Source organism: Manacus candei, unplaced genomic scaffold (genome assembly GCF_025592945.1).
Source record: "Manacus candei isolate 608988 ecotype Guabito, Panama unplaced genomic scaffold, ASM2559294v1 h1tg000073l, whole genome shotgun sequence".
Lineage (NCBI taxonomy): Eukaryota > Metazoa > Chordata > Aves > Passeriformes > Pipridae > Manacus > Manacus candei.
The window spans coordinates 3753552-3777998 of NW_026138121.1; the positions used below are offsets into that span (position 1 = coordinate 3753552).

At 46.0% G+C, this 24447-nt stretch overlaps 1 protein-coding gene across 4 annotated transcripts; it reads left to right on the forward strand.

The window, feature by feature from the left end:
* Positions 1–1435: 1435 nt before the first annotated feature.
* CTTNBP2NL (CTTNBP2 N-terminal like) lies at positions 1436–24447 on the forward strand. Of its 4 annotated transcripts, XM_051808570.1 has the most exons (6): positions 1500–1620; positions 4821–4899; positions 6484–6591; positions 17615–17845; positions 19579–19686; positions 20457–24447. In XM_051808570.1, exons 3-6 carry the CDS (start codon positions 6493–6495, stop codon positions 21936–21938), a joined length of 1920 nt encoding a protein of 639 aa, XP_051664530.1. In that variant the 5' UTR covers positions 1500–1620; positions 4821–4899; positions 6484–6492; the 3' UTR covers positions 21939–24447. The 4 variants fall into 4 exon arrangements, with proteins under 4 accessions (XP_051664532.1, XP_051664531.1, XP_051664530.1 ...); XM_051808572.1 differs by lacking the exons at positions 1500–1620; positions 4821–4899 and adding an exon at positions 1436–1492; XM_051808571.1 differs by lacking the exon at positions 4821–4899 and having other exon boundaries at positions 1489–1620.

A 24447-nucleotide genomic window follows, 5' to 3' on the forward strand; every position in this document is an offset into this window, starting at 1 on the left:
CTGTGAGGAAATTCTTCCTAATGTCCAACCTAAACGTCCCCCAGCACAGCTTAAGACAGTCCCAGCAGTGGGAAAAGCCATTAAAAACTGTTTTCAGCTCATCAGAACTGAGCACGATAGCGGTGCCGAGTGAGCACATCCCGTGGAAGGTCAGGGGTGGAATGATTTGCCACGTTCTCCACAGAAAGGGTCAGTTCTCATTCTGGCTTAGCAGAGTGCTGGGTAAGCAGCTCCGGCAGCGAAAATCCTGCTGCCCTCAACAGTGTCGGTGACCCCGCTCCAGCTGAGGCATCCATGGGCAACATTCCTTCCAGCAACCGTTTCCAGCGCATTCAGGGCTCTTTCCTCAGCTGACAGCAGGTAGATAAATCTAAACACTGATTTTTCCACAGCACCTCCATGCAGGGGAGTCGCTCGGCGCTTGTGAAAGCTCATCAGAGGGAAGTTGTGACAGGCTGTAAGGGATGTGCCCAGGTGAGTCACGCCGTGGTGTAATGGTCCTTCCCAAAGAAAACGTAAGTATTATAAACACCCTCAGGCAAACCATCAGTCTCGAGAGTGAGGCCAACTTTGAGCTGGGCTACCATGAAGGGCAGGACCAGGAGGAGTGAGGGAAGCAGGGCCCAGAGCTGCTGTGAGGGGAATGGGACTGTCCCAGGAACCATGAGGGGAACAGGGCTCAGAAAAACTATGAGGGGAGTGGGATTGTCCTGAGAACCATGAGGGGAGCACAGCTCAGAACTGCTGTGAGGGGAGTGGGACTGGGCAGCATGAAGGGCTCTGGTCTGCCCTGGGCACTGGCAGGCACTGTTGAAATGGGTACTGCGAGGGGCTGTGAGGGGACACTGGTCTGCCATAGGCACCACGAGGGACTCTGAAACGCACCGCCCTTGCACGGGCACCATGAGGGGCTGAGGGGCACTGGTCTGTTACGGGCACCATGAAGGGCTGTGAGGGGCTCTGGTATGCCACGGGCTCCCTGAGGGGGCACACTCCTGCCCGGATCCCCCGCCAGCTCAGGCACCGCCGCTCTCCCAAGCAGGAGCTCTGCGGGGCTCCTTTCGATGAGTTTTTATACACTCCATTCCCGCCGCCCGGGCCCTGTTCCCGGGTGCCCGCCCGGCCCGTCGCCTCAGCGCGGGGGCGGTGGCTCGGGCGGTGCCCCCGGCCCCGCCCGCGGCGGCTCCACCCCGCCCGCGGCGGAAGTGACGCGCCAATCACGGCCGCCCGCTCGCTCCGCCGCGAACAAAAGGGATTTTCACCCTCCGCCCCGCCCTCCGCGCCCCGCCCACTCCATCTGATTGGCTGTCGCCGCCGCGCCCCGCCTTCTCCCCGCCTTCCTCACGGCGGATTGGCCCTAGGGCGCGGCGGCCGCGGCGCTGATTGGCGGGAACGCCGTCAATCAAGGAGGGGCGGGGCAAAGGGGCGGGGCGGCCGATGGGGAGCGGAGCGGCGCGGCGGCGGCGGCGGCGACAGTGGCGGCGCGGGGCAGGTCGGTGCGGGGCAGGGCAGGGCAGGTCGGTGCGGGGCAAAGCGGGTCCCGCCTCGGGCTCCGCGTTCGGTCCCGCTCGGTCCGGCCCGTCCTGGCGCGGCGCTGCGGCTGCGGGCGGGCAGCGGCAGGTGCGGGGCGGCGCGGGCTGAGAGAGGGGCGGTGGCGGGGCCGCTGCGGGCGGGGGCGGCCGCGGCCGCGGCTTGGGCGGTACCGCGGGGCGCGGAGGCCGCGGGGAGAGCGGGGGGCGTTCCCGGGAGCTGGGCCGGGCCTGGCGCGGCGGGGTGGGTTGTTGTCCCCCCCGGGACCCGCGGTGCCGCCCCCGGTGCCGGGGGAGCTCGGGGGGCTCCGGGCGGCGGCGGGCTCGGGCTCCGGGGCGGCGTTTCCCTTTGTTTCGGTTGCACCGGCCCGGTTGTGCAGCTCGGGAGGCACCGAGCCGCCCCCTCCCGGGGTGCCGGTGCCCGCGATGTGCCGCTGGAGCTGCCCCGTGTCCCGGGGTGACCCTCGTCCCGTCCCGGTGCCGGGGTCACCACCGATCGTGTGGCAGGAGGGGACGAGGCTCCCCCCGGGCTGGGGGGGCTGAAGGTCAGCGATGGTTTTGATTCTCTTTCAAGGAGCTGCACGGGGGCTGTTCAAGGACTCGCACAAAGCACACGCTCAAAATTTTGCTGATTTGCTTCTTTTCCCAGTAGTACTTAAAAAAATAACAGTGCGAGGATGTTTTTTGGGGGGTAGATGTCCTTTCTCCTGTGAGATAGACACATAAACCCTTCTCATTTTAACCTAATCCTCCACAGTTGTGATGCAACGCCAGGTAGCACCGTGGATGCACAATTATAAAGTGCATCCTTGGCTTTTTTTTTTTCCCTGTTACATAAACATATCGTGTAATTATTGTTACGACTCGAACATCACGCTACACACGCAGCAGCAGTTCGGGGAACTTGTCTATCAGGAGTTCCCAAACTAGTCATTTGGGTTCTCCTGGGAATGCGATTACACGACTGCCCGTGCTGGCTCCTGGAAAATATCAGCTCCTCTTCGGGGACAGGCAAGAGAAAAGGAAGCTGATTCGGGGTTGTGGACATAGAGGGAGGCATTGTTGCGTTGGCACAGCTTTGGAAATACCCTGTTTCGGAGGAAAAAGGAACAACAAGCTTTGTTCTTCATTATATTCTTCTAAGTGGAAGAGTTTTGAGCCAAGGGCTTGCAGAGGATCTTGAAGCTTCCACCTGACAAACTCCCCTCTCTGTGCCTCGGGCTGATCTTTGATTGCTGCCCTCTGCCTCCAACCTTTGCTGCAAGTGGGTGGGTGAAGTTCCCCTGTGCTGGCAACATTCTTTCGCTTGGTTCGTGCTCGTATGTGTGTGAGACAAGTGAAATGGAACCTGGACTGGTTTCATAATCACCTCGCCGTGATTCAGGGCGAGGAGGAGCTGCCACGCTCTGGAAGCTTATCTGTTTTGTTCCTCAAGTGGCACATGCCAAAGATAACTCCCCCTGGTTTGTTGGCTTGGGTGGTTGTACGTACATTTCAACTGCTCTTGATGGTTATTTTCAGTTAAATACTGGGAAATAACTTTCTTAGAAGAGTTTTATCTCCACTCACAGTCTGCTGGGGAGACTCTGATGGTCCATAGCTGAGAGGAAGCTCACCTTTAGGCAAGCAATAAGTAATTATCTTTGTTTGTGCTCTAAACTCGGGCTTATTGTCCAAAAATGGTGCTATATCTCAGGCTCAGGGAAAATATTTATACCATCAGACTAAATAATGAGGTCCTTGTGGTTTGCTCTCTGATTCCACTCAGCCTGTTTCCCTGGATGGGAAGGGGTAATGTGCCCTGGGAATTGCTAGATCTTGTTTCTGATGCTGGGAAACCCTATCTCCTGGTTAAAGGTTTGGAAACAGAGGGTCAGGTTCCCCAGCTGAGGCACCCAGATCCCTTTGGCAGAAGGGGGCTGTTTGCAAGGGGGAGAACTGGGTGATTGAATAGGTTTGATGTGATCTTCTGTTACAAAGTGGGAAGAGGGAAGGCATAGGGATGTGTAGCCTGAAAGCAGCCTTGGAATGGTCAGCTCAGGAGCCTGTGATGCTGAAGGGCTGGGAATGGATTTGGATTTAGATTTGGACAGGGGGAGGAGGAGCTCAAATATGTGCTTATTAGCTGTTTGATCCAGAGGTGCTTCTTGTTCTTGTAAAATAACAGCTTAGAATGAACAGAACTTTTTTCTCCCCCCCAAGTTTTCAGCTCCCCAGGGTTGAGTGGCCCTGAAAGGGAACACTTGGGGTTATGATCCATTCAGCATAACAGGAATCTGCCAGGTGGGTTCTAGAAGCTCCCTGCAGAATACAGATGCATTTTAATGGTTTTTTTTAGGGCAGTGACCTTATTTGTAGCCTCTGCTGCCAGTCTGTCCCCTCAGTGTGGGGCAACTGATGCCAGCAGAGCAGTTGGAGGTCCAAAAGCAGCAGGTTACACACAAGGAAGCTGAGGCTGCACCACTTCTATACCTTTAATGTTACCTCTTGTTGTTGTATAAACGATTGCCGCTGCAAACTGGCTCCTGCTCTTTATTTCTCTTGAGTATTTTTACCTGTATATTTTAGGCCAGGGCTTGTTTATGTTATTAAGCTGATTAAAGACTACAGAGGCATGGTAAGAATAGCAGGGCTTATTCCTATAACACTGGGAAGTACAAGTCACAATGGGAGTATTTAGGATATAGAGTAGAAATTATTACTGCCCAGACTAATGGCTTTTAAATGCCAAACTGCAGCTGGTAGCTGCCCCTGCTGTAAGAGTGAGCTGCTTGGTAGCTCATGGAGAGATGCAGCTGCACATTTCTATGTCCTCCCTTTTTGAGGGAAAAGCCTGGATAGAGTCACGTTGGAAGTCCATGTTGGACACTTGCTGTCCTGGGGTGACAGAATTAGATGATACATTTTGTTCCGAGATCTCAAAGGAAACTTCTCCTTTTTAGTTCTGGTTTGTAATGCCAGAAAACCAATATAACTTGGGGAGTATCTGGCAGAAAAAGTTATTTCCCCTCAGTACTGATTCAGTCTTAGCACCTGTGAATTTAGCCTGAGCAAGGACTGAGGTGCCTCTCCTGAGCAGATGTTTGGATATTCCACATTTAAAAGCTGCCCAGGGAAGTGGTGCAACTCAGACTTAAGCATAGTAAATATTAAAGGCTAAAAACAAGCCCTCTCTCCTCACCCTGTATGGCTGCTTAGTTACATTTTAGCATTAATTTGCTGCTTCTGTTGCATTCTCTCCCTTTTTAAGAGAAACAAGTTGTAAATCACACTCTTTCCCTGTGCTCTCAGCTAGGCAGGATCCTCGTGGTGACAGAACTCTCCAGCCATTCCTGAAGCTGATGGTCATTCCCATCCTGGCCCACTCAAGGTGTGTTGGCTGCTCAGAAGGTGTAACTCTTGCTAAAGAGTGACCAGCACTGTCCTGGCCCACCCAAGTGTGATTTGAGTCAATAGAGCGAGTTTCTGAAGTGACACCCTTGTGTCAGCTCCAGATCAGGCTTTTTTAACATGATGACAGATTGAAGAGGTTTTCCAAACACCCCACTCGTGGGTTTTCCTCTGGAATGTGTGGGTGCACTGCTGACAGATCCACGGTGTCCAGTTAGGTTGGGTTTGGAACAGCCAGTCGTGGGCACTCCCACTGATGCTTCCTGAGCAGCCCGTGGCAGTGGGAGGGTGAGCCAGAAGAGTCTGAGAGTGAGAAATGTTGCTGCTTTATGGAATTTCATGTAAAACACTGCAGGAAGCGTGTGATGACAGCCTTCCCTGCTTAGCAGAGGGGCAGGGAGCACATTTCTGATTTCTCTTGCTGTATGAAGCTGCTTGCTCCTCTCTGAGCAGAACTTTCTGTTCCCAGTGACTGGAAAACTGCTCTGGCACAAACAAGACAGAACTTGCTTTTGTGTATAACTCTCCAAGGCACAGTTATGCAAATCAGTTGTAAAGGAGCAGTGACTTCAGACAAATTAGGCTTCAGCTGAACGTTTTAGCTGGATAGGCTTCTCCAGTAAAGGCCAGTTTAACCCTTTATCACTTGCCACTGGAGTTTGAAGTCTCTGAGAAGCTTCTTGGTACTGTAGCATTTTCTTACTGACATGAAGTTTGGTGAAACCTGAACTCAGAAAAGTGCATTTGACGGTTGTGCAAAGCACAAGACTGTCTCAATGGATATATCTGCATTACAGACAAGGATTTAGTCTTGCAATTATTTCCATTTTTAACAAAATAATGTAATGAAAAGGCTTATTACTGGCCAGCGTTAAGTGTAGCAGCAAAGATGCAAGGGAATAAAAAGCTTCTTTAAGTGCAGTTCAGATGATGGATCTCTGTTCTTATGTAGTCAGTAAAATTGTATTTAATAAATTATGGTGATAGTGAAACAGTTGGAAATAGTGGTAATTAAATGTGTATTTTCCGTGGCATTGATTTTTGTAAAGTGGTTTGGGCCTGTTCCATTAGGAATGGATAATGGCATTCCTAGGAAACATATCTCAGCACTGCAATATTCCCTTCACCATGGAGCTTGTGTGGGTGGCCCAGCTTGGCCTTCATTCATCACAGCTCCTCAGTGATGTTTGCAGCTGCCTGATCCAGATGTGTCATTTACAGCTTTTAAATATCCATGTTTTTCCCCCCCCTTTCCTGTTAACTTTGGCTACTTCTTGGTGAATGTTATCCTGTCATTTTAGCCTGCACACTCTGCCCTCACCATCTGGGTGTGCATATGTTCGTGTCCCCTGGGAAAAGGTGGCAATGCATCTTCTACAACTGGTCTTGGAAGCTGGAGAGAAAATGATCCCCTTGTTTATTGTTCCCTTCCCCCCCTCAGGGCAATTTGCAATCCAAAATCTGGAAGCTGAAGTTAAATGGAGATTACATGTCACAGCTTAGAATACTGATTTTAATGTCCAAAGAAACACCTAAACTAAACTCTGTTCCATTTTTTTTCCAGGTTTTCAGGATGAATCTGGAAAAACTCAGCAAACCAGAACTACTGACACTCTTTAGCATTCTAGAGGGAGAATTAGAAGCAAGAGATCTTGTCATAGAGGCCTTAAAGGTATGTTTGTAAGTACCAGGATAAGAGGCAAAAATGACATCAGTTCTACTGTTTTAAGTTCTGCAGAGCACTTGTATCCAGGGTGAAATTGGGAGGCAAAGACTTATTACTGGCTCAGAATCCCATGTTAATATCAGCAGGATTACATAATAAATGCTGTATTATCACCTGTGCCTTGGAATTAATTTTGGGAAGCTGCTGCAAGGAGCATTTCAGTGTTGAAATGCAGAGTTACCTGCGTGTTTCCATCCTTCCTCATAAAAGAACCACGTGTTTCTGCTGTGCAGAAGCTGTCTCAGAATTCCTTTGTTGGTTTTGTTCTCCTTTAGCAAGGGAAGGGCTGCTTAAAGCAGGAACTCTGCTCACCAGGAGGGCTCCCAGATTAGTCTTTTAGTGAGAATAACAGTGAAAAGCACCCGTGGCTTTGTATTGACTGAGCCACCATAAGCTGGCACTGCTGAGCCCCACACTTATTCTTTCCCTTTGCTGGCACAAGCATCAGTGTAGCCTTCCAGTGAGGCAGAAACCAGCTAAAACTGCTGAAAAAAAAAAGTCAAATTTAAGCCACATCAGTGCAGGTGATGTGGTGGTGGTGGTGTGAGCACACGTGATGGGACAAGGGACAGTGGTGCTGGAGCCTCTTCTTGCAGGGGTTGTTTGTGGTGCAGGAAAACTGGCTGAAGTGGTGTGGTCTGTGGTACTCTCTGGCCAGTTTGTTGTGTTGATATTAAGCCTGGAAAATTTTAAAAATATATATGTAATACTGCTAGGAAACCTGGTTGGCACTCAGCCTCAGTAAGGTGGAAAAAACCCCAGTGCTATAAATGATGGAAGGGGTCAATTTTTGAAGCAATGAGTTGTGGCAGGGTTGAATATTGAAGGCTTTTCCAAGCTGAGCTGTCACTGCTCATAATGTTTAAAATTCCCAGCTATTTCAAAAGAGGAATGGCAGCTTGCAGGCCTGGGAGCTGCAGGGCTTGGTTTTCCAGCAAAAGCTTCTGTAGCTTGATTCCAAACACCTTTTGGGGGAGTAGAGGGGTGTCCTCTGCTTATGTTTGTTGTTAATTGTTTTTGCATTTAAATAATATTTTCGTTTTGGAGGTATATCTTCACCCTCTCAAAACTGTGGATCAGGTGGAAAGGTTTACCTCCTGTTTTGAAAGAGATTTGTTTCTCCTCTGTCCTGGGATCTGTTTTCTCATTCTGTGTGGTCAGAATTTGTTACCCAAACAAGCCTCACTTTAATATTTCAGTGTGAAATGCGTGTAATGGAGCACAGGGAAGGAATGCAGCAGCTCCATTCCAGAGGCTTTTTACTGCCTCCCTTCCAGTGTAAAGCAATTATCTCTTCTGTTGAAATTTAACCTGCAGTTCCCTCTCATGTGAGGACATTAATACAGTCAGAATACCCTTTGACATAATTTGTCGAGTCCTCATAACTGAGACGAAATTAAATGAAATTGTAACCTATGCTTGATAATTATGGAGTATAAAATACCAAGCTAATCAAAGGTTAGTGCTGTTCTCCCCTTCTTCTGTCAGGGATATGCTGCAGGGTTTCATCTGGAGATTGTGAGGAAAGCTGGAGGTGGGAGGAAAGGGCAGGGAAAGCTTCGAGTCAGAACTGGCTCTTGCTGCCTCCTGAGCATGAAAATTGCAACCCCTGAAAACTGGCCAGTGCCTGCAGCAGTGGGAGATGTTGCAGATCTCCAGCTGTGCAGCTCCTCACATCCAAAAGCCCGTTCCCAGGGATGCTGCAGCCCAAGCCTGGCTTCCTGCTGGCAGGAGCCCACGCTGCCCTTTCCATACGTGGAAGGAAAAGTCGTGTAACTGCTTAATCTGGTGGCTGGGCAGAGGTTCAGCAGCAGAGAACTCCCAGCTTTGCTTTGTCCACTTATTTGGAATATAGAGCCAGAGAAATTCTGGGGTTTGCTGTGTTTTTCTCCTTGTTTGCTGATAGTAACTGTGGTAACAGCTTTACCGAGCCTTCCTGGCTGGAGACTTTGATTGTGTGTGACTAATTAAAGGAAACCTTGCTAATCTGTTTACTCACGTTTTGATACATTTAAGTGCTGCCCAGAAGAAAAGAAAAACCTTTTAAGACCGAATTAAAGATTGAAACTCTGAGAGCATTTAGTTTAACTTGCATATATTGGACAAATTTGGCTGTAATTTGCCCTGAGAGGGGTTGGAACACCCAGGGCTGGGGAAGGAATTGTCTGACTGTGGTCTCACAGCTCTCTCTGTTCCCAAAGTGTTGTGGACTTTATATCCTGCCTCAGCTGCCAGATTTCTTTGCAGGAGTGATAGTTTTATGGGAAGTGCAGGTATATGTTGGGGAAAAAGGTGGAGTTCAAACCTCTGAACTTTATTAGGGGATTACACGCTCCTAAATCATGCCGGTGATTTTCCCCAGCAGTTACATTAAACACATCAGTGTCAGTGGTTAAAAATCAGAATTTTATCTGCCTATTTAATTCCCACATAGTAGCAAAAATGCATTTCCCTTCCTGGGCTGATTTAACTTCTAGTTCAGATTTAAGTGCTTCTGAACTCTGGACGTTTGAGGCAAATCCTTTGCTACATAACAGGAAAGGACAAGAACTTGCAGGGGACAAGCCCCTCCATTTGTAAACTTGTAATTTGGCTGTAACCCAGTCTGCAATAATTGATCCTCCTGCACACTCAGAGACAAACATTTTGCATCTGGCATTTAGCAGAGGGAATCCATGCATGCAGATGACAAAGCTTAAAATAGTTTCCCTCTCCCTCCTGGTCTCAGGCCCTCGTTGGTTGGCACAGGCCCTGCTGCCCTCTGGGTCAGGCTGGAGCTGCTGAGCTGGGGGTCCCAGACACCACTTGTGCTCCTTTGCTTTCCTCCCTGCCCAAATCTTTACTCTTTTATCCTTGCTGCCTTCTCTGGGGACATCTCTTCACACCCCAGCTCTTCGTGTGCTGGGGTGGAATTTTAAACTTCTGGGATGTATTTGCTGCTCCCAGAGCAGTTGTTAGATCACCTCTAACTGATGCTTCCAGCATAGCAGGAATTCCCCTCCCTGACTTGTGGCCTTGTTTTTCCTGTAGTTTATTTTTTTCCCTGTGTATTGGGGTGCTGGGCATTGTAATAAGGACAATCATCTCTCCCTGTGAACCTGGTCTTGCCTTTTAATGTCCATTTAAAATTGTAATATTGCTTCAATTTCAACAGTTATTTATTCATTTATATTGAATAAAATAAAATATGTTGAATATGTATATTATATATATTCAATATATATTATATATTTCAATATATTTTTATGTATTTCAATATATATAATATATATCAATATATTTTTATATATTGAAATATATATTATATATATCAATATATTTTTATATATTGAAATATATATTATATATATCAATATATTTTTATATATTGAAATATATATTATATATATCAATATATTTTAATATATTGAAATATATATTATATATATCAATATATTTTTATATATTAAAATATATATTATATATCAATATATTTTTATATATTGAAATATATATTATATATATCCATATATTTTTATATATTGAAATATATATTATATCTATCCATATATTTTTATATATTGAAATATATATTATATATTGAAATATATATTATATATTGAAATATATATTATATATTGAAATATATATTATATATTGAAATATATATTATATATTGAAATATATATTATATATTCAATATATATTATATATCAATATATTTTATATCTATTCAATATATATTATATATATTTTTATATATATCATATATATAAATATATATTATGTATATAAATATATATTATATATAAAAATATAAAATATATTGAAAAAATAAAAATATCATTATTCAATTATACTCATATAAAGTGAACAAGTTTACTGTGTTCAAAATACCCTTTCCCAGTGCTTCAGTTTGCTTCCTCTATTTTAAAATCTCTTTGGAGAAAAGAAAAAAAACCTTTTTTTTTCTTTTTTTTGCCTGAAAGTAGCTTCCTGTCCACTACATAAATCTCAGTGTTGGAACAGACCTTAAGTCTCACTTCTTATTGTGCTCCTTTTCCTGTAGCTATAATTGTGTTTATATCATCCAAAAAACCCCAGATGCTGTCAGAGAGTTGCATAACACCAAGAGTTAGGCTCTGAGTCCTTATTGCTGTGTGGAAAGGATTGCAGGAACCACAGGTTCATCTTCTGAAATAGCACACCACGACTGGAAACAATTCAATATTTAAATGGGTCTCTAGTGCTGTGTTAGAGCACTTTGTTCCCTGCCCCCCCCCTGCTCTTTAAAGAGAATTTTCCATACATTAGAACTGAAGTTCTGTTTGCTTTCAGAAAACGGGAAACAGCTTTCTGGCTTTTTTCTTTTATGTTAATGAGGCCTCAGGCAATTTACACTGGGATAGAAACTATTTTGTGTTAATGACTGGGAGCTGGTGTTCATCTCTTTGCTCCTGAGTTCAGTGAGTCACTCTGAAGCAATATTAATGCACTGCAAAATTAAGTGTTCCTTGGTCAGTGGATTTAGAAACTAAGTTTACAGAGCAGTTTCAAAACCTGAAGCCTACCTCTTGTTTAAATAGAAAAGCTCAGTAATACAAAACCTCGCTGCAGATGCTGCTAAATCTTTTACAGATGGGGCAAATTGGGCTTTTGCATCACTTGGAAAGCAGCTTCCCTGGAGCAGCGTTCCCAGGGGTGCTGTCCTGCTGGAATGCAGCCCTTCCTCACAGCTTTGCTTGCAGCTTCGGGGAGTTTTTTGTTTATTCCTTGCTTGTAGCAGCACACTTTGCCAGGATCTTTCAAAAAAAACCCTGATTTTCTTCACCTCCTCGGTGCCCAGGAAGGTGCAGAAGAAGGGAGCAGAGAGGTGTGGGAATGGTTCCCACTCTGGAATGGCTCCTGCTCAGAATTTCAGCTCTCAGGGTGTCGTTGGGCTCCCTGGTTCAGGGGTGACCAAGGTGCAGTTCCTGAGCACGGTGCCATCCCTGCACCAGCTGGGAGCTGGGCACAGCCAGGCTTTACACACTGCACCAGAAGCTCCCAGAGAAAGAAATTGCAATTTTATGCTCTTTTGACATTTCCTAAGGAAACTCCACGTCTTCTCCAAAGCTGATAACAGGCCCTACATGTGTTCCAAGTGGGCAGCTCTCGTTTATCTGGTTTGTCCACTTGATATAATGATGGCAATTAAGACAGAAGCTGCATTGGAGCAGTTTGCTTGTGGCTCTGTGCTTGGCATTGCTGCAGAGCTGGAGCTAAAGCAACACTGGGAATCCCACTCCATCATTTTTTGACATTCATTTTTGGGCAAAGCAAGTGGTCCCCACCCCCATTTCCCTTCTCTGTTAGTGGTTACTGTGACCTCAGCCTGTCTTTATTCCCAATATCTGTCTCTGGGGAGAGAAGCTAATAAGGAAGTTCAAAGCAACAAGAAGCTATTTAAAGATTATTCCACTCTCTGCTGCATGAAGGAGGAACTTCTGTGCAAATTGTTACTGGAGAACTGCATACACAGTAGCTACAGTTAATTAACAGTGTGTTTGCCTTGTGCTGATGAACTCTGAAATTACAGGCAGGAGGAATACTCTACATTGTGTCCAAGAAATACTTGAAACAAAGTCTTGGAAATTCCCTGTTTGATGTTCCAGTAAAACAAGTTGTAAAGATGATTGAATGCAGGGAGAAAACGCTGTCACATAAACAAGGTTTCAGCAAAAGGAAATCTTTTATTAAAAAAAAAATCCTACAGAAATAGGTTATGGGAAACATTCATCCCAAACCAGTCTAGAAATCCCAAGAGGAAACTGTAGCTTTTTTCCTAAGAAAGCGAAGCCTTTGCTTTGCCTGCATGGGAAATATCTTGTCAGTTGGGTCAGATATTGCTTCTGCTCCATGAAATCAGAATTATCTCTTCCCAAATGGACCAGCAGTGGTCCATTACCCAAACTGGAGCTCAAAGCCAGCCAGTTTCACATGGAACCCTCTCTGCTGTTGCCTAATTCTTCCAGAAGTCTGGAGTTTTATTTTTAAGAGCACTTGATGTGCGTGGCTGCTTCCTTTTTTAAAAGCAGCCCAAGCTTAAATGTTATCTTCTTTTCCTGTTGGGAGAGGGCAGTTTATTAGTCTTCCAAACTGCTGAGTAATCCATTTAATTGCTTCAGGGGTTGGAGTGTTTTGATAGGAAATTCCCAGCTGCATATTTGAGATGCTGCAGGTGGAGGTGCTAAAATAGGAGATCATCCAGTTGCAGAGGATTTCATCTTCTTTCAAAGCACAGTTGCTGCTGTTGGGAGTATATATGTCATCTCTGATCCAGATGAAATTTTCCACCCCTGAGTTAACAATGCATTTTGTAACCTTATTTCCTTACTATCAAAACCTGTCTTCCTGTGGATCTCTGTGTTTCAGCAGGCTGATAGTGGGATCTGAGGTCTAAGTTTTTTGGGCTCACTAGCAGAATATTTCTCTTCCATCATGAAGTTCCTTCTGTTTTGAAGGTTGAACAACTGTATTTAAGACTGAACTTTAGTTCAGACAGGACAAAATCCCAGTTGTTGGAGATGTTTGTACATGAGTCCTCCAGTGGTGGAGAAGTTGAGCTGCAGAGTTGTCTCAGTGAGGAGCACGAGTCACTCTGTGACACTTCCACACCTGTATAAAACAACCTCTGCATATTATGGCACTGTGACTTCATTTTCAAAGAGCTGCCTCGATGATTTTTGGTGACTGCTCTGCAAAAAAATCCCTGTTTGCATTCCCAAGTGCACGGTGGCCCAAATGCCAAAGCACTGGGTCTGTTTTTGCAAACGAGATGTGGTCAGTGTAGGATGACCTGGTTGAGACTTTTCCTAGTCTAGACAACTTTAATTAAGTGTTTATGCTCTGCTGGCTATTAAAGAAGAATAGCTGGACTTGAGAAAGCTCTTAATGTTATGATAGTCTCATCTGTTTGTCATGCCAGTGCAGGAAAACACTTAATTGCTCAGAGTAGCAAGGAAGAACTACTTGTTCTTTCCCAGACAGGAAATAAACCATCCCACTAAATTCAACAGGGATCAGTGCTGTGAGGAGCAAAGGAAAACAGGGCTTTGGTTACACCTCCAGTGTTGCAAAAAATGGAGGGGGACACACCTTAATCCCAGTTCTTTGAGATTTTATTAGGAAGAACTTGCCCAGTAAAGGCAAGGTTTGTTTACACTGTTGAAACACTGGTGCCCTTTGGAAGGGTCTCTCCCATGTTCCTGGGTGGTTGTGGAATGACCAACACTGGGATGAGTTGGGATTAAGCTCATCTGTCAAGGCAATTAGGCCAGCTGGATGGATATCCCAATTTATATTTACAGGCTTTTTAAAGCTTGAGTCACGTAGAAATTCCCTCCACACTTATACTGAGGTTTCACTGAGTCATTTTTATAAATTCTTCAGAAAAACTGAAGATTCCCTGTTCCTGGAAAAAAAAAAAAACCAAACAAACCTAAAAAAAAACAGCCTGTAGTTTTTCCTGTGATTCATTAAACCAGGGCTGCCCCATTATCCAGGATTGCCCTCCCATTTCCAGGGCTGATCTTTTCCTTCCTCTCCTTTTTTTTTTTCATTGTGTAAAGTTAGAACAATATCTGGAGCTCTGATCAAAGGTATCCACAGTTCCTGATGGGTATTGCTGATAGAGAGGGAGGGGTTTCTGTGAGTGTGAGCTGTTCCTCTGTGGGTGTTTACTGCAGGGGTTAAAACCCAGCTCCAAACAGGATGAATGTCCCTAATTGGGTTTGGTTATGGAGGAGATATGCAAATAAAAGTATTTTGGTTTCATTTTTTTCTGCCTTTTGTCAAGGCAATGCAAACACTTCTCCCTTGGAGAGCAGAAGTTGACTTTATTAATTTTTTTTCATGCCACTCACGTGGTTGCACCTTAGAATGCAGGTCCAAGAGTTGGACTCAATGATCCTAGTGGGTCTTTTCCAACTCTGGATATTCCATGGCTCTGTGACTACAGCCCTTGTGTGCTCAAGTGAAATATTTGCATTTTTGATCCTGGGACATCAGGAAACAGCCATTCCAAGAAGTCCTGGCTTCTGAGCTGCCTTTTCATTTGAGCCAGGCTCAGTCCTTGCTATCTGAAAGATGTCCTTGTGCAGTCCCATGAGAAATGGGGGACAGTTTGCCAGTCCTGTTCTCTGAGGGGGTTTCTGGGGAGGTGCCCAGCGAGGCTGGCACGGGCTGGCTCTGCATTCAGAACTGGGAGCTTTGTTTTCCACCCTGTGCCAGCTCTGTGCCATTCACACCATCAGCAGAGTCAGGGCTGTGTGGGGCTGCTGCTTGGAGCCCTCCACCAGCTCTGGAAAACTGCTGTGCTCCATTTGGGATGGTTTAGTTGCTGTTTGTGCTCTGCTGGGAGCAGAAAGGTGAAGCACATCTGATAAAAGTACAGGCAGCATTTGTTTGGAGGCAAAAACATGTCATTTGTGTGCCCTGGCAGGAAAAGTGCAGCTTGGATCAGAAGCCTCCTGTGGGTCACACAGTGCTTGGCTGGTTGAAGGTGCTAAAGTTTGTTCTAAATTAAACACACTGTGGTTAAAGGCACTAGAACTCACTCCTGCCTTGCAGTGCTGCAGGGAACTCGTGCAGAGGAAAACCCACATGTGTGGCCTCACTAAAAAAAAAGGGCCAGGTCAGAACAGAACAGAGCCATTTATATGGCAAAAGGAAAGGTGTGAATTGTCATGGTAACCAGTCCTTAGGAGACAATGTGGATCCAGAGGAATCCAAGTTAAATCTGGGATTTGGAAGGTGTTATTCCCTGCCAGGTGCAGCAGCTCTGCTGGGCACGGGGTTGTGCTGTCAGTGGTACCCGTGGGAATAAAACAGTCCCAGGTTTTCACAAATGCTCAGAATCCCACAATGAAAGAGTCCCAGGTTTTCACAAAGCCCAGAACCACTTCAGTAGAAAGCAATGATTATGTTTCTCCCAGCCAGGACAGCTCTGAGGGCTCTTTTGTATCTAGAACTGTTTTCCCTCCTGTGTCTTTTGTTGCATAAATATCTGTTTTCACATGGTTTCTTATCATGGTGGTAAACATGCAGATAATACTTTAATATCTGGGTGTTTATGAAGTTTTGTTTAGTTTTCAGAACTTCACAGTAATCATTCAGTAGGATAAGCCTATTGGTATCCTAACAGACAGATTTCCAGATGGAATGGCTGATTCATAATCATTTGAGTTGGAAAAGACATCTGAGCTCATCGAGTCCAACCATTAAACACTGTAAATGTGGAGCCTGGTACATGTGAGTTGTCTCAATTCTTACATGTCACCAAAGAAACCTCATCAGTCCTGTCTTGCTTCTTGAGAAACTAAACTCTGTTTAGTCTGGATGAGAACATTAAGGATTTTATTAACAATTCACAGATTTATAGGCTCTGGCAAGAATGAAACTCTTTAATTGCTCAACACGAAATTCTTTGATGGTGACACAGTCAGGGAAACCACACAAACTGCTTCTTTCACTGATGGGACAGTAAATGATTAGATCTTTTATTGAGCAGGAGCTGGTTCTTACCTTCTTTGCTTTCACACAGTTGTGGAATGTAAGTCATGGCCATGGCAGGTAGGTGTGGTATGAGGATGTTTGTAGACTGAATGTGTTGTGGAGATGCTGTTTTTAAGCAAGATTTTCCTTTATTTCTTGTTTGTCTGGGGCCACTTGGTTAAAAATCACTGTTCAACGGGGACAGTGAGAAGTTAATCAAGCACATGCTTTTTCTAACCTCCTCAGGGCTTGTTTCAGGCTGAATAGTGTGGGTTTGCTTCTGTTCCAGCTGTGGGAATGAGAACATTTACAAAAACCACTCCAGGTGTCTCACCTGGAGAGCAGTTGTGAAGTGGGGAGGTGCCCAGCTGTGCATCTGATCCAGGCCAGAGCTGGCTTTACTTCCATATTGTAGATTTTATTGTCTTTGTTAGTGGGAGACCACCAGCTTTTCATAAAATCATTAAGGTTGGAAAAGACCTCCAAGATCATCGAGTCCAGCTGATGACCCAACACCCCCCTGTCCCCCAGCCCAGAGCACTGAGGGCCATGTCCTGTCGTTTTTGGAACACTTCCAGGGATGGGGACTCCAACACCTCCCTGGGCAGCCCCTGCCAAGGCCTGACCACCCTTTCCATGCAGAAATTCCTCCTAATGTCCAACCTGACCCTCCCCTGGCACAGCTTGAGGCCGTTCCCTCTCCTCCTGTCCCTTGTTCCCTGGCAGCAAAGCCCGACCTCCTTGGATCCCCCCTCCTGTCAGGGAGTCACAGAGAGAGAGAAGGTCCCCCCTGAGCCTCCTTTTCTCCAGTCTGAGCCCCCCCAGCTCCCTCAGCTGCTCCTGGTGCTCCAGCCCCTTTTCCAGCCCCTTCCCAACTCCATCCCTTTCCCTGGACACGCTCCAGCCCCTCAATGTCTTTCTTGCAGTGATGGGCCAGAGCTGGACACAGCACTCGAGGTATATTGCCCATTTTAAATGTATTAATGAGCATTTTTATCAGCTTGGGGCCCAGCTGAAACCTTAAACTTAACAGCTTGAAAACCCCTTCTGATGGTAGAAGGATTATTGTCCTCACCCTACACTTACCTTCTCATGGTATTAATTTGATCAGAGTGTTTGTCCCTTTGTTATTGGTGTGATCAGAAGGTCCAGGTGGACTTTTATTTTTTCAGTGGCATGGGCTGTGCTGCCTTTCAGGTAGACCCCTTTGTTTTATGAATTACTCTCCTGTCTGTTAACCTTTAACATGACACTTGTGTTTTTTCCTGTCTGAATGCTCCTATTCTTGTAGCAGATAACAGGATATGAATCAGACTGTGTGGAGTTCTCTTTATCTCTAAGTGGAAAACAGAGAGAGAGGAATATTAACTACAAAATGCTTCCTTCTTCAGCTCTTTTTTTTTTTTGTTTGTTTGCTTCAAGGATATTAAAATGCAAATTTGTTTTTGTGTTGCAGGCCCAGCACAGAGACACGTTCATCGAGGAACGCTATGGCAAGTACAACATCAGCGACCCACTGATGGCTCTGCAGAGGGATTTTGAGACCCTGAAAGAGGGGAATCATGGTGAAAAACAACCAGTATGCTCCAATCCTTTATCTATTTTGAAAGTGGTGATGAAACATTGCAAGAACATGCAGGAAAGAATGTTATCCCAACTGGCTGCTGCAGAAAGCAGACACAGAAAGGTAGGTTTTGCTTCAAGTAAGATGTGCATTTTGGTGATATGTTAACTTCAGCAAGAACATTTAAATCCCTCAGATTTGGTGAGTGAAAGGACTTTACACCTTTGTTTAAACTTCTCATTCAAGGTGATGCAGCTGGTAAGTTTATTAGTTATAATTCCAAAATCTGAAGCACACACAAGATGTTTTTGTTGGGACAGTCCAAAAAGGAGCTAGCTTGCAGCTGGGAGGGTATAGTGCTTCCCAAAATGTAGGAAAGGGTCTCTGGAAGATGGAATTCTCAGCAGAAAGTCACTGTTCTGCTTGTGGCTTGTAGTGAGTGGTTGTTGAGGAGCTGGTGCTAGGTAGTAATGAGATAGCACCTCCTTGTGCTTCCCTAAGGAAGTATGGAGTGACCAGAAGTATTTTCCATGCTATTTGGCCTCTTTAATGAAGCACCTGTTATTCTTCAGATGCATATTGACATCAATATAGTCCTTGGTTCACATAATTCCACAGAAATAGAAGCCTCTGGAAGTGACAGCAAGACTGTGGTTCACTTTTCAGCCAAATATCTAATTAAATCATACTATTAAAATCAGATATTTTTCCCCTTCTCCTTCTGTTCTTCCTGTCTCCTTCTGTGAAAATCTCCCTTGAATACTTAATGATATATAAGCATTATTTGGAAGCTTAAATTTCAGGAAGACGGAGCTTCTGAGGAACTGCTAAAGAGGAGCTGCTAAATTCAGGTTGAGCATGTGTTGGGAGAGCTCAGAGTTTCGGTGATGAGAAACAGCAGATCCTCTTGGAAAGTTTGTATTCTGAGTGGGTTTTTTTTGTTGAGTTAATAGAATTTCAATTATTCATGTAATTCAGCGTTAAAGCTGAAGGAGCTCCTTAACTGGGTCCTTATGGGAAGCAGTTTCATTTCAAGAGCTCATCTTGCTCTTAAGTGGAGGAACAAATTAATGTTCTTTAAAATAAACTTGGCACTGGAGTCCTCAAATCCCTGTAAGGCACTGGGGAGAAGCCTGTGTGGGAATTACTGCTGGAACCATAGCAAGGACTGTCCTGTCACTGCTGTGTCCCCTGGGTGCAGCACCTCTGCTCCTGCTGGGGTTTGTATTTGCCAGGAAATTCTGAGTTTCAAGGCACAACAGGCACAGACTGAAATACAGGGAGTTCCATCTGAATATGAGGAAAAACTGATGTATTTTGAAGGTGGCAGTGCACTGGAACAGGCTGCCCAGAGAGGCTGTGCAGTCTCCTTCTCTGGAGATATCCAAACCCCTCCTGGCTGTGATCTGTGCAACCTGCTGCAGGTGAACCTGCTTTGGCAAGGGGGTTGGACTAGGTGATCTCCAGAGGGCCCTTCCAACCCCAGCCATTCTGGGATGGGAATGTTCATAGCAGGAACCTCTCAAGGCTATTCCACAGCGTGGAGGAGAATCACGCAATTCAGGTATTTAATGATAAAATGAAGATGTGAAGACAGATGCAGTGTGACATTTTTGTAACTTCTTTCACAAACTGACTCAGTTAGACCAGGTAACACCATAGCATTGAGCCTGTCCAAAAATGTGACTTTGAGCTGAATTTGGATGTCTGAGCCTGCAGTGGTTGCTCCCGTGTGTCATTCGAGCCTGTGCGAGGGCGCAGATCCCTCCCTGTGGCTTTGGACGTGTGTGACTGTCTGTGCTGACCTCTCCCTGCTTGTGAGCACAGCTGGGCATCCCCTGGTGTTTGTTTGGCAGGTGATCCTGGACCTGGAGGAGGAGAGGCAGCGGCACGCCCAGGACACGGCCGAGGGGGACGATGTCACCTACATGCTGGAGAAGGAGCGGGAGCGGCTCACCCAGCAGGTACAGTTTGGGAGCTGCTGATTACCCAGCCCACAGAAACCCCCGAGCTCCTGGGTGCTGAACCCCTCAGGGACGTGTTGAAAGAGTAGCAGGAACCTCCCTCTCCAAGGCACTCCTGGCTTTTATCATTTTGCTGTGAAAAACAACCTTAATTTCTCGGGGCGTTTCGGTGGCTGAGCAGTGCTAAAAGCTATTAATAGGCAATCAGATATTCCTTCAGCCTGAAATCTGAGGAGTGCTCAAGAACAGGGCTGAACTTACAATTGGTGGTGCTCTGTGTGCTCAAAATTCAGAATAAGTCATGAGAGATCTCCTGGGGGTGTTATTCAGAGATGCTAATAAATATTTAAGCCACTGTTTTCAGTTACTCCAGCGCTGCTGCCTTTATTAAGCACACATAACACATCAGCATTTTAAAGCCTAAATGCCTTTAAAAGGCAAACTGACAAAGTAGTAAATGAGGTGGAAGGAGGCTTTGCTCCGGCTCGCTTGTTCCATCAGTGCATGGCAGGCTGGGTGTATATCTCACTAAAGGTCAATTGAATTTCATACATGATAAAACTACTAGTAAGTAATAATTCTTACTACGTGCAAGCTGAGTCATTCCAGACTGTCTTGCAGGTTTCTGGGGCAAGAACCTCTTTCTTAGCCTTTGCCATCTTTTACTGTGTGATTTCTCCGAGATACACAGTGAACCCCGTTCCTTTTTGGGGCATTATCCTTCAAGGCTTTAAGTTTCCCTTAGAATCTCTTTTGTTCTTAATTTGCAGGTGGAGTTTGAAAAATCCCAAGTGAAAAAGTTTGAGAAAGAGCAGAAGAAGCTGTCAAGCCAGCTGGAGGAGGAGAGGGCACGCCACAAGCAACTGTCTTCCATGCTTGTAGTGGAGTGCAAGAAAGCCACTGCCAAAGCAGCTGAGGAGGGGCAGAAGACAGCAGAACTGAGCTTGAAATTGGAAAAGGAGAAGAGTAAGGTGAGCAAGCTGGAAGAGGAGCTGGCAGCCAAGAGGAAGCGGGGTTTGCAGATGGAAGCACAGGTCGAAAAGCAGCTCTCGGAGTTCGACATTGAAAGGGAGCAGCTGAAAGCCAAGCTGAACAGAGAAGAAAACCGTACAAAAGCACTCAAAGAAGAGGTGGAATGTCTGAAGAAAGCCCTGAAAGAGCTGGAGGCTTCTCAGCAGGAGCACAGTCCCTCTGAGCCTTTGCAGCCAAGCCCCTCGGTGGTGTCCAGAGGCGTCGCAACCGACAGTCCCCCGGTGAAGTCTGTGTCTTGCCAGACCGAGTGTCTGCAGGCAGAGAGGGCAAACCCTGCCAGCACAAGCAAAGCTGTTCACAGCATGTTTCCCAACCCCTCTGCACCAGTTCACTCCTATGCAAAATCCAATGGGCATTGTGACCTGGATGGGCAGGCAGGTGGGGAGCCCCTGCAGACACACCCCGCAGAGAGCCAGGCTCAGAGGGAGAGATCTGCTGGTGCAGCCTCGGAAAGCGCGGTGGAGAACGGGAGTTCTCCCGTAAGAACGGAGTCACCGGTGCACCTGATGTCCCAGCACCCTGCTGGGGGGGTCTCCCTGTCTCCCAGCAGCACAGCTGGGTCCTCCCTGACACCTTCTCCCTGCTCCTCACCGGTGCTGACCAAGCGCTTGGTGGGAGCCTCGGCCAGCAGCCCTGGCTACCAGTCCTCCTACCAGGTGGGCATCAACCAGCGCTTCCATGCAGCCAGGCACAAGTTCCAGTCCCAGGCAGAGCAGGACCACCAGTCCAGTGGGCTGCAGAGCCCCCCCTCCCGGGACCTGTCCCCCACCCTGGCAGACAACTCAGCAGCCAAGCAGCTGGCCCGCAACACGGTCACTCAGGTGCTCTCCAGGTTCACCAGCCAGCAGGGCCCCATCAAACCCGTCTCCCCCAACAGCTCCCCCTTTGGCACGGACTACCGAACCCTGGCCAGTGCTGGGAGCCCCAAAACCGAGGCTGGGCACTCCCCCAGCCCTGTCAAGGTGTCCAGCCCGCTCAGCCCGTTGTCTCCCGGGATTAAGTCGCCGACCATTCCTAGAGCAGAGAGGGGGAACCCTCCGCCCATCCCTCCCAAGAAGCCTGGCCTGGCTCAGTCACCTGCTGCTCCTGCTCCTCTCACCAAAAGCCCTGCCCAGGCGTCCCCCCTGGGGGCCCCCATGGACGTGGCAAGCAGCTGCTCCAACAACGCTGTCGTGTCGAATGGCAAAGACCTGGAGATCCTCCTGCCAACCAGCAGCTAGTCTCCAGAACCTGGGAATGTGACATTCCACAGCTCAGCACCCTGGAGCTATAAGACACTGTTTTTTCCACTCCATGTTATTTATTTCCATAGTAGCAGATTCTGTCTGTATAAAGCATTTAGTATATTTTTTTTCTTTTTTTTTTTTTTTAATAGGTAGGAAAATATTTTTGTTTATGAAGAAACCTTAACTACAGCTATACAGTAGCCTCCAAACGTCTCATGGCAACAGTCAAATCATTAGAGAGAACCATAATCGTGTGGTGGGACCTATCAACCTCTAATGGGACTGAAATGCTACTTTTAAATTATGCAGAAAAAAGATTTTTTTGCAGACTTTTTACTCCAGATGAACATTTTATAAAAGTGCCTGAACTAAGCCTGCAATATGAATGTGATTCTCGGGAAAAGGTGAGGAGGGGACCATCTAGCTGCAGAAACAAATCCTTCTGAGTCCTGAATGTTGAAACCAACACTGGTTTTCTTTTGAATTCTTTCCATTTGCTACAAGAAGTTAGCAAATACACTACAAATTCTGTAAGGTGACCACCAGACCAACACAGCCAACCATGCTGTGCCCTTCAGGACACAGCTCCCAGCTAATTTGAGGAAGCACATGAGTTTTTTGGGGTAAAATGTAGCTGTAATACAACCTGGATACTTTTTTCTCACAGCATTTCTTGTCCATGTAGTTCTTTTTGCTTTCCTCTCACACATTCTGCAGAGATGCCTGTGTGCTTTAAATGGCTAAACTCTGGTTTGTGGTGTGTCACCCAGAATTTTCGAGCTCCTCAAGCATTCTACTGTTGTGTGTAGAACTTCTGAGAAAAGGATCTTTCTGTTACTTGACAAAGATCTCACTATTACTTGAAAAAAAAATCACTAATCCACATGACACAGTTTTTTTTGCAACAGTAACATGGGATCTTCGACTATAAACAAAAGCAATAATTTTGTTCCTCATCTCTGTCAGTTGTGTCTGACTGACCTGGATTTTACCCACCAGCTTTGGGATCTTGCTGGCTTTCCTTGGCTGCAATTATGGAACCAAATCATCACTGCTGTGGAAATGAATATGTATATATGTGTAGGTATATCACACACATATGTACTGAACACACAGTGTATTAGGGAAATCTTTATATGCTCCTGATCTCCTGCCTAATAGGAAGAAGATGTGGCAATTAAAAAAAACCATTTAGTGAGGAATTGTCTAAGTTTGAGGCAAATCATGAGTGTGAAAAGGCATTTGGGCCTGAGAGGGGAGAAAGCAGCTGGTTCCTGTGCAGAAACATTTGCTGCAGGCAAAGCAGCCAGCACAGCACAGTGGTTTTCTGAGTCACTGTGGTGAGAAATACAGGAGAAACCCCACAGATCAGTGGCAGGGGCTGAGAGCACGACCCTGAGTTAATGATCTCCGGTGTTGGATGGGAATTGAGCCTAAATTTAGAACCTGGACTTGCTGCTTTGAGAGCCCTTCCCTGGGTGCAGTGTGGTGTTTACACAGAGCACAGCTTCCCACTGCCACAGACACCTTCTCCTTTGCCAGTTTTCAGTATTTCCATAGATAAAACACCTTTGCTGGGGGGAGGATCCCTGTGCCCTGGGAGGAGGCACTTGTGGCCATGGCAGGGAGGTTCCTTGGGGGCTTTGAGCCTCGTCCCATGGGACAGCAGAGCTCTGGGCTGCTCTGAGTGACCCCACACACCGTGGCAGGTGTTTGGACTAGAACAGCAGCCTTTTAAATTGTGATCCTCTAGGCTGTTGTTCCTAATCCAGTGGAGCAGGCTGTGCACAAACAGCAGAGGGACAGAGGCAGCCAGAGCTAAATGGGCAGTGACTCTTTTGGAAGCACATTTATTACTTTTTTAACTAAGTATCCACAGGAGATTTTTTTTTTCCCTCTTGCTGAGAGAAACTGTAAAAATGGATGGGCAGGTGGATTTTGGCCCATGTATCCCTTCCAATTCAAAAGTGAGGCTTTTGTATACACTGCTTTAACGAGTTTCTTTGCTTTTACATTAATCTAACTGGTATTATCCCCTTTATTGATAGCTCTAGAGAGAGAGATACTATGATGAAGTCTAATAGGAAATGCACTGAGTACTGTTTCTTCTGAAATATAATATGGGAAGGGGGTATGCAAAAGAATGTATTTTTGCTAGTAGCCTAACTTCTGAGAGAGACTAAGCACAAGGGATTAAAATGGATCCAACTAATTCAGTAAGACATTTAGAGTTAGTATTTAACTGTTGATGTAGATTCTGTGTGGAAGCAACTAAATATTTCTTCTCTAACTCACATCAGTCCTAAGCAGACATTGTTGCAGAGTTTGTCACTGGCTAATGGAGTATAATGAAGTGCAAAATGTATAACACTAGTATTAATTCATTAACACTTGTAAATTTGTAAAGCCAAATGTACCAAGCTGAAGTCTTTAATCATTTTTATAGCTGATGGCATTAAACATGTTAAACATTCATATTATCAATAAAGGATTTTATTTTTAA